Raw genomic sequence first — 10,250 nt, forward strand, 5'->3', positions numbered from 1 at the left:
TCCCCCAGTGGCTAGAAATGGTGATGGGTGTAAACCGAGCTTTGACCTTAAAAGACATAACCTTTAGTGAACCATAGACTGTAGAAATAGGGTGTGAACTGTATGAGGGAATGCTGCTGCCTTTCCTTATTGAGTAAAGGCTGTAGGAACATTACCAAGTTTGAGTTGACTCGTTGCCAGAGGGATGTTTTCAAATTAAAAAACACTCTCGCTCCTGTTCAAAGTGAACGGCAGAATGTAAAGTTGGTGAGCCATCTACAAATTTTAGGTGGATGTGTTATCAATACTTAAAATGTAAAAAGGTTCAGTCTGGAAACAAGCCCTTTTCCTCTGGTTTTACGTCTGGTGTTGTAAGACCGTTGTGCATCACCCAGGTGGGTGCAACACATTGGTGAAGCGCTTTGAGTGTCAGTGATAAAGCCCTATATAAATGTAATTAATTACTATAATTAAAACCCAACTTTCACAGCAAGAAATTTTAGTCAAGTTATCAAATTTTGCTGGACACAGCATAATATCCTCCGCAGTTTTACAATTTTATTATTAGGGAATAATACAAATACACCACCAAACAAAATGGACTCAAGAGATGTAACGCACACCAACCTTAACCTGTCAAATAAGGCAGGCAACAATGTAAAAAATAAATAAAACTCATAAAATACACAGGTTATGCTGCATTTCATTTCCTAAATATAACCAAAATTATGTATTTACACTTTACCTTGATATTTGTTTCCTCGTCTTCCTCAGAAATCTCTGAAAGCAAGTCTTCAAGGTTCTGCTCCTCCTCGTTGCCGTATCCTGTAAAAACGACTACACAAGTGCCCTTCTGCTCGTCTATGGAGGAGATGGTGGCTGCATAGAGCTGGCGGTCCTCGGACCAGTACGCACTGCACGAGTCCCCAACCTGCCACTGGGACACAACAAACCAAAGTGTAACCATAGCGTTTTGATCGTCACCTGGTCGGGAGTAAACCAAATCCAGAGTAACAAAAAAGCAGCATCAAACATCAATTTAGGGTAGGGGTTTTCCCTACCATTATAAGACTGTAACAGCGTTTAAAATGCAGTTTATTAATTATAATTTCCAATTTATATGTAATTAAATTGTAAATATTTAATGATTTATTGGGTTTGGTGAATTGTATCTTATGGAGTTCAACTTATTTATCATATTGCTATTGTTTCCTGCGGAGATGTTGCTGCACTGTGCTTCTAAAGTACGTCCTAAGTTGCCGTAGCTTTGTGTGTTTTGCCTAATTATTTTATGTATGTCTTATTATATCATGTGTATATACAAAATTTTAAAAATGTTTTCCTTTTGGCCATTTTTGTCTCTGCACTCTTGCCTAAAATCTATGTTGTTGTCCATTATCCCGTCCTCTTTCAGTCATGTCTGGAGACAGTAACTTTAAAATATAAATCAAGACATTTATTAAAAAAAAAGAAAAAAGTCTATAGATATATATATAATTAATTAACTTTTAAGAATTGAACATGGAATTGTTCTAGAAAGAATCGCGATGCATCTAAGAATCGATTATTTTTCCCACCCCTAGTAATAATAATGATGATGTGAAAAACATCACATTTTCTTAAAGTCAAAGTATCTTTTTTAGTCTGCCTGAGGAGAAATTTGTTTTGGACACTGAGTAACATTGCTGCAAGAGTTCCAAAGCCACACAACAACAAGCACAGGGTTAAAACAATTAAAAGACAAATGTACAGTCAACATATGGGCTCCTCAAAGAGCTGTACAAATTGCTGATTACAAATGACCATTTTCTATACTAAAATAAGATAAAAGCCATCCTTCCTACATTCTGCTGTTCACCCATACATGCCTTACAACCACTCAATCCTATTTCATACGCATCCATGCATTCAGTCTTTGTAAAAAAAATAAATAAAAAAATAAAAAATAGATGTCACGCGTGTTTTAGGCTACAACATTTGTCGTCACATACAGCAAACATCTCCTCACTATCCACGAGCAGCCTGTCCCCAGAACACACTGTAAAAACATTGCTTAGAGCACCTTTAAGGGGGCACCCCTAAACCTCCGTCTTCCACAAACCCAGGGAAAACACTGCAGTTACAAACCTTCCTGTATGTATGTATGTATGTATGTATGTATGTATGTATGTATGTATGTATGTATGTATGTATGTATGTATGTATGTATATCTGTGTGCTTTCATTCCAGTTGCTCACCTCTTTATCTGGTGGTGCATTGGTTCTTTTCCTGCTCTGGTTCTTTTTGTTGTTCTTACGTTTTTTTCCAGGTGGGTTTTTCTTGGAGGCTTCGGGCTCATCTTCACCCTTAAGGGCAGTCTGGCACACAAGGCAAGAGCGGAGAAATGAGTGGCAAGACATTTTACACACACACTGTACACGGCAAAGTAAGGGTGCTCCGATTGGTCAGTCACTGATCGTTATCGGCCGATAAAGACTTTAAATAGTTTGATCGGTGGTCTCCATAAAGGCCGATCAGATGACGCGCTACTCGTGAGAAAAATTGTTACTACTACTACTACTGAAAAAATGTCCGCAGTGACTTAAAAGACATTTCTTTTAGATTTTGAACTAGGACAAAAAGCTAATCAATTACTGATATATTCTCTGAACGTGTGACTGTTATGTAATGGCTTCTATTTTCAGTTCACTACAGCCTAAGATACTTTACACCTCTTGCCTTTTTATCTTGACATCCCAAGTTATGTGATTTTCTTTTCTTTGCTCTGAACTTTAAGTTAAGTACTTTACTTTTCATTTGTGTAAATTACCGATGAAAGCTAATTAAGGTGCGTTTCTAACAAAAAGAAAGCAGAATGTTTCCTGTCAATAAAAGGAAACAGTTGATAATTCACAATACAGTATCTTCTGTTGATTTTAATACAAATACATTGTTGTTAAGACTATTAAAATGAATATATGTTAAATATATAACATGATAAATAGAAGGCTTCAAATAGACCCGGTAAATTCCAGCAATCGGTGATTGGCCCCAAAAATCCTGATTGGAGCACCCGTACTGCAAAGCACCTGTTTTACCTTGAAGGTTGCAACCGCCTTGTCATATGCCTTTATCAAGGCTGTGTCATCCCAAATATCCGAATCATCACTCTGGAAAAAAGAACAGATTTAGAACTTCTGCAGATGAAAGATTAATGCGTTCAATACAAAACAAGACAGATTGTTTAAACGGACTGTAGAGTCTTGCTTTTGATAGTCTAATTTTTGCAGTTGACCTGACATCTGACCTGTCAACCTTTGCATCCTGCCCTGTGGAAAGGATGCTACAATAAGAACATATTTGAGCAGCTAAAGCTAACTCACGTAATGTCTGTCCAATACACTGTAACGTTGTCACAGTAAGGCAATATCTTGACTAATGAAACACGTCAGATACATCATACGTTCTGGTTTCCGCTATTCTGTCGCTTTTTTTCTTTGTTGCCCAACTTAGCCAAACTTAGCGCTGGTTTGTAGCTTAGCTTCCTAGCTCACCACCTGAACCAAATCTACAGCAGCCTAAAAAAGTTCATATGTGTTGTCATCTTATGCTCACACGAGCATCGTAACCAACCTGTCCACTTCCACGCGAAAACAACACGTCTTTACATCCATTCGCCATGTGAAGATGTTTAATTTCACTGCTCACTGCTAGCAGACTGCTAAACAACTAAGGAGCAACGTGCGTCGAAAAGCTGTGACGTGTATGTTGACGTATATAACTTGCGACGCAGCGCCAGTGGTTGGCTTGGTAACGACAGTGAGTAGCTAGGTTAGCGCTCCTCCAAAACACCTAAACCTCCAAACGAAACTACTGTTATTTTCCTCAACCAGACGGCAGCGGACATCATAGTCTTTGCTGTTTAAGTCACTGGACATGATTGAGTCCTCTCTAAGTTCTTTGGGTGCAAAAGTTGTCCTCGCAACATCCGGGGATGAGAATCACCCACCAGAAAACATCACTGACGGGTGAGTGTCAGGCTAACTAGCTAGCTAGCTAGCAGACAGGCTAGTTTAGGCTGACCATATTTCGATTTACAAAAAAATAGGACACCCGGCCAGACTTCTCAGAGGTCAATGAACATGCTTTATTATGACTCAATGGTACTAAATAATAGCTCTTTTCAAATACATAGATGTGAAATAATGTTCTAAATATGACCTCTTCTGTGTCAGCTTCAAAATCCAGCTTCAATTAAATATCTCTTAAAACCTTTTCAGTGTAACAAGATGAGGTTTTTCGGTGTGAGCTTAGAGATCTCCAGCACCTTTATTAGACACTGAAACAAATGCGCCAGCTTTGCACACGGTACACTCCGCCTCCGTCTTATCCCGACCGGGACGGAACCGTAGACCGTTAATATTAAAATTAATTAATTAAATAATATTATATCAATAATAAACAGTCTATGGACGGAACGTGGAAAGTTTTTTTTTTCGGGAGTAACGACATGTAACAAAGTACCGTAGTATTGTGTGCAAAGCGCCAGTCAATTTAAGTACACGCTTAATGGTCCCATGAAAAAAGAAACGAAAAACCGGAAGGTCATGAATTTATAACCCCCCCCCCCCCCGGACGCCCCGGACAGTACGTAGAAAGTGGACATGTCCGGGCAAAAGAGGACGTTTGGTCACCATAGCTTAGTTATAGAGAATAGTTGGTGGTATTAGCATTGTTGTTTATGAAATCACGCCATGGTTTTGTCGCCACATGAAAGTTAATGTAGGGTGTTCACTTTATTCAAAACCCATTGAGCAATGAATACCAGACGGCATCGTCCTTCAACATAACATGGGATAACTGCAATAAATCAAATTTCAACAAATTATTTGTCAATACAAAAGCATGTAAAGTATTGCTATTTACAATCCTCATAGAGCTGTTTGTGTACATATGTGTATATTTGTAATGTTACATATGTGTATGTCACGTTTAGGGCTTAACAGTAAATCGCAATTTTATCTTAAACGCATTATGAACTAGTGCAATATCCAAATCGCAGGGGGGCGCAATATTTGTTAAAGGCAAAATATGTGTCAAACCATCCTAAAATAAAGTATAGTGGTGCTGCAGAGACTTCCCAGACTACAAATCCTATTTTAAAGAACATAGAAAAAATCTTTGTCTGATATGGATGTGCGCAAAAAAAAAAATCACACTTCAATTATTTTTTTATTTTTTTATGTTTCAATGAAAATGAGAATAATGATACAAAGATGATCATTCCCGCCAATATCATGAATCATATCGCAATATCAGTCAAAATAATCGCAATTAAATATTTTTCCAATATTGTACATGTACAGTCATGTTATACAGTATATACACTTTTTTAAATATACAAACTGAACTCTGTAGGCTACATAGGTAAATGTTCATGTTTACCTTGTTCAGCTCCTCTGTCCATTTTTGTAGTCGTATGTCAAATTCTGTGTATGTACTTTGAGAGAAACAAAAAGTCAAATTCCTTGTATGTGTTTTCACAATTACTGTTTTCTGTCACCCAGAAACACTAATACATTTTGGATGTCCACCGGGATGTTTCCTCAAGAGTTCATCATTCGCTTTGCTGAGCCCACGACGATTTCTGCTGTGACAGTGGACAGCTATAATGGTATGGACGCAGTGCTAGTGTCGCACATACAGGGTTCATAATACGCACCATCCACCAGACAAATACTGGTAAAATATGCAGTTAGATTCGCTTCACTTACAAGCAAAACAACACCATCTTAATCACCTTCTTAGTTTAGCGTGTTGGGGTGTAAACACTCGCTAATATACAATAACCACAAAGTACAGAGGGGAATGCCGTTAGATTTGCCGACTACCAGCACTGGAGGCTTGCTTTGAGCTAAAAGCTTCTGCATGTTCATCTGCATGCTAACATGCTCGTTATGACAATGCTAACATGCTGCAGCTGCATATATAGTGCTTATAACACGTTCACCATCTTGGTTTAGCATGTTTTTGTTTTTCAAGACAAGACTTCATTTATTGTTTGATTAACTTATGTTACAAAGCACAACTTCCTCTCAAATGTAGAGGACCGTAGTCAGCTCTGTATATTTGGCCGGCATTCTGCAGAGAGTAGACGGTGAGGCCCACAGGCTCTAATCCAGGCTGGCCAACCATACATGTGAGCCGTTCTTCCTCCCGTAGTTCTAGTAACCTGAGGTATCTCCAAACAGGGTTTAGCATGTTAGCAGTAAACACAAAGTACAGCCGAAGCTGACGTGAATGTCATTAGATTTGCAGATATTTGGCCATAAACCAAAGTATTTAAGCAATTTTGACCTGATGGTAGCACTAGGTGGAAATGGAATAGCAAAGTGATAAGTGACAGTTTATTGAGGGTTGCTAGAATGTTTGTAACAAATGTCATGGCAATCTATCCAATAGTTGTGTATATATATATTTTTTTACTCAAAACCCCAAATGCCAGCCTCATGGTGGTGCTAGAAGAAAAGTAAGAAAGGGATCACCAAAGTCATTAGGGTACATTGTTTGGAAACCATACATGTCTGTAGAAAATGTCATGGCGATCCATCGAGTAGTTGTTGATATTTCATTCTGGACTGAAGTGGTGGACCGTGCATGGAGCCGTGCTGCTAGTAGAGCACTGTCATTTTACCACATTAAAGATACACATTGCTAAAAGAAATGTGTTCCTAGGCTGAAGTGACACACCAAAAATGTTCAGTTTGTAAAATGGTCTCACAAAAAGCGAGAATATATATTTTTCAAAAATGATATACCTACTTGGTGTTATTTCAGTGGTTTGCTCCTTTTAAAACATTTAAAGAGATCTGTTTTTTTCTTTTGCAGTCAAGCATCTAAAGATCGAAAGGAACGCCTCGCAAAATGTTTCTCAATTTGAGTCTATCACGGAGAAAGGTAAGAGGAGCATCCATCTCAAGTATCTGTTTGCACATTTGGTTTAAACACCAAAGAACTGAAATTGGGATTAACACACTGGTTGTTTTATAGAATTTGAACGTACAGAAGGACATCTTCAGTCAAATGCTATTTCGGTGAGTCCAAATAAAAATAATGATCATGTAAAACATTTAAATGCAAAGAACTAAAAAAGAACTAAAACAACTTGTCTTTCTGTTCCCTTTTTCAGCTAAATGGAAGCAGTGCAACCCACCTTCGTTTTATCATCACCTCAGGATATGATCACTTTGTCTCAGTGCACAGAGTGGGCGTGCAAAATTGACACAATTGATTGTTGTGAATTAAAGTCTTATGTATTTTTGTACAGATATGGCCTTGTGGTGTTATTTGACCACTGTAAACATGAGTAGATCTCATTATATTCTCAGTCTGTTAGATCACACAACACACACACACACACACACACACACACACCTTGTCCCTCGTGCCAGGCTGGTGTGGCAGTAAGTGGGAATCTGATTAGCATATTCCATGAATATGTGAGGTACATTGATTTGGAAAATCAATTAATGCATGTCTAAACAAAATTAATTTGTATCATCTTAATCTTATCAGCCAAGTTGCAATGGCAGACAAAGCGTATGGCTGAAAGCTAAGGTGCATTTGAAAAATCTGGTCTCAAATAAGCTTAAATCCATTTTCTGTTTGTGCTTATTATCGTTATGGATTCCCTCATGGGGCTTTCAATCCGGCATTCAACTGTTTTTGCTAATTTCACAAGCCGATAGCTGGCAAAGCTTTAGAATAAAAGAGTTGGATTGGGATGAATGGTGGAATTATTTACAAAAGAAATGTCTCTCTGTGTGAGAGATAGTTAATTAGCTAATTTTGAGCAGTGGGGGCTTAAATTGGCATCCAGACAGCCCTAACCACCAATGAGCAGAATTGGACATCCCCTTAGAAATGGGGAACCATTGGCGATGCAGCTGTGGGGGGGGGATGCAGATGGTTTCCCAGCCAACTAGCGAGTCTCTAAAGACTGTGGGCCTATTCACACAAGGTACTCAAGCCACCTTCTGTACTTATATCTTCTACACAAACACACTCGCACACAAACACTGACTCCTATCCGCCTCCATTGCCATTTCAACTTGTCGTTTGCAAGGGGATCAGCAGTGTGTGTGAGGACCCTTTTGGACTCCCTCCCCAATTACTTTGCTGACTGCGGAGGAGCTCTGGGATTTGCTGAGGCTGTGTTTGCCATAGCTTGCATGCAGAGCTTTGTATAAACCAATAAAAATATGAAATACATGCCTGAATAACTAGCCCCTTGATAATTTAGAGCAACTAATTGTTTTGGGGTATGGCTGGTATATAGCACATTTGAGTATGTGAGTGAGTAATGAGGCCAAGGTAGAAACTGATAGTGTTATTGACTCATCTATTATTTACTGGTATGGAGTATTTATTATAATGTTGGAGGTGAAGGTTGGGCCGAGCCATCAAATAAAGAGCAAACCATTTCATAGGAGTACAATTATATATTTTAGATTTATATTCTATTTTCAGATTCTGAATGTATTGCATTTGTTTCGTATTAAAGCAGAGATGCCTTTTTTGTATGTCAAACAGGTTTGCAAATGCGCCTCCCCATTACTAATGAATGCAGGCTCTTTTGTGCTTGACTGTCAGCCGATCAGGAGAATCACAGCAGGATATGAGAGCGTTATTATCATGTCGCTGCAGGGCAGGGCAAAATGATCACCCGGTGTCTTCTGACGGCTGCCTAACTGCTGTCCAATCGCAGCAAGACATCTGCTGGACCAAAACCCTGTTTGTTCAGCTGGGTCTGTGTACAAAGAGATGTATATCACACACAGCCCCCCCACCCAAAAAAACCCTCTGCTACTGCATGCTTCTGCATAATTAAAAATGTAGATGAAATGAAAAAGATATTGAAAGCCAGAATTGATGTGCCATTGAAACATTTTTTTTTAACTATTCTGCTGCTAAATCAACTTTATGTATACTGTAGAGAACATTGCAGCAAGGGTCTTTTTATTTATTTATTTTTAAAGGTCCCATGGCATGGTGCTCTTTGGATGCTTTTATATAGACCTTAGTGGTCCCCTAATACTGGATCTGAAGTCTCTTTTATATAGACCTTAGTGGTCCCCTAATACTGTATCTGAAGTCTCTTTTATATAGACCTTAGTGGTCCCCTAATACTGTATCTGAAGTCTCTTTTTTATAGACCTTAGTGGTCCCTAATACTGTATCTGAAGTCTCTGTTATGGGACATGATAGGAGGAGGACCCAAAAGAAGAGGCGGGGCAGGCGGGTAGAACTCAAAAACGTGTTTATTACAGTCCAAGGAAAACACAGGAAAGGCAAAGTCCCAAAAAACAGGTAATCCAAAGAACAACAAAAAAACCTCAAAACAAAAACAGAGCAGGGCTGGTTCCAGGGGATACTCACAGGAAACAAAACAACAAACGGACGGAACGGGAAAACTCCGGGAGCGTGGACCATGTAGCACAACGGGCTCTGTACAAAACTAATGGTCAGCACAAGACAATGGGAACACAGAGGTTAAATACAAGAGTAACGAGGTATGGGGAACAGGTGAGACGTCAGGTGATCCCATTAGGCGGGGCTAGACAATCAGACAAACAAGTGAAGTTAGACAAGACAAGACAAGACAAGACAGGAACTGACTACCAAAATAAAGCAGCATAACAAACACACACATGGAAACTAAGACTGAATCTATGACCCCAGACTAGGGAGAAAACCGGACAAACACAGGGAAGGCCAGACGAAAATAACCCCAAACAAAACCCCAACCCACAACAGTCTCTTTTATTAGACCTTAGTAGTCCCCTATATCCTGTATCTGAAGTCTCTTTTATATAGACCTTAGTGGTCCCCTAATACTGTATCTGAAGTCTCTTTTATATAGACCTTAGTGGTCCCCTAATACTGTATCTGAAGTCTCTTTTATATAGACCTTAGTGGTCCCCTAATACTGTATCTGAAGTCTCTTTCCCAAATTCAGCCTTGGTCCAGAATTCCGGCCACTAGAGCCATTCCGACAATGAGTTTTCCTTAGTATGTTCCATTTCTGAGTCTGTAGCTTTTGAGAAGGGGGCGGGCAAAGCATACAAAGGGGAGGTAACCTTGCCCCTTATGACCTCATAAAGGGCAAGATTTTCCGCTCGGCCCATCTGAGCTTTCATTTTCTCAAAGGCAGAGCAGGATGCCCAGGGCTGGGTTTACTCCTATCACCATTTCTAGCCACTGGGGGACCATAGGCAGGCTGGGGGAACGC

At 39.3% G+C, this 10,250-nt stretch overlaps 2 protein-coding genes across 2 annotated transcripts in view; one reads left to right on the forward strand and one right to left on the reverse strand.

Moving 5' to 3' along the window:
- Positions 1-3,720, reverse strand: part of smn1 (survival of motor neuron 1, telomeric) — a 7,987-nt gene extending 4,267 nt beyond the window's left edge. The window contains exons 1-4 of the mRNA XM_032517041.1: positions 3,593-3,720; positions 3,058-3,129; positions 2,218-2,337; positions 725-916 (exon numbers count right to left, since the gene is read on the reverse strand). Of these exons, the coding sequence (XP_032372932.1) occupies positions 725-916; positions 2,218-2,337; positions 3,058-3,129; positions 3,593-3,640 (432 nt within the window). The 5' untranslated portion in view covers positions 3,641-3,720. The remainder of the gene's footprint in view (positions 1-724; positions 917-2,217; positions 2,338-3,057; positions 3,130-3,592) is intronic.
- A 15-nt stretch (positions 3,721-3,735) lies between these two features.
- Positions 3,736-7,285, forward strand: hspb11 (heat shock protein, alpha-crystallin-related, b11). Its single transcript, XM_032517058.1, has 5 exons — positions 3,736-3,987; positions 5,527-5,633; positions 6,848-6,916; positions 7,010-7,053; positions 7,149-7,285. Exons 1-5 carry the CDS (start codon positions 3,896-3,898, stop codon positions 7,239-7,241), a joined length of 405 nt encoding a protein of 134 aa, XP_032372949.1. The 5' UTR covers positions 3,736-3,895; the 3' UTR covers positions 7,242-7,285.
- Positions 7,286-10,250: the final 2,965 nt, after the last annotated feature.

This window comes from Etheostoma spectabile, chromosome 5 (genome assembly GCF_008692095.1).
Source record: "Etheostoma spectabile isolate EspeVRDwgs_2016 chromosome 5, UIUC_Espe_1.0, whole genome shotgun sequence".
Lineage (NCBI taxonomy): Eukaryota > Metazoa > Chordata > Actinopteri > Perciformes > Percidae > Etheostoma > Etheostoma spectabile.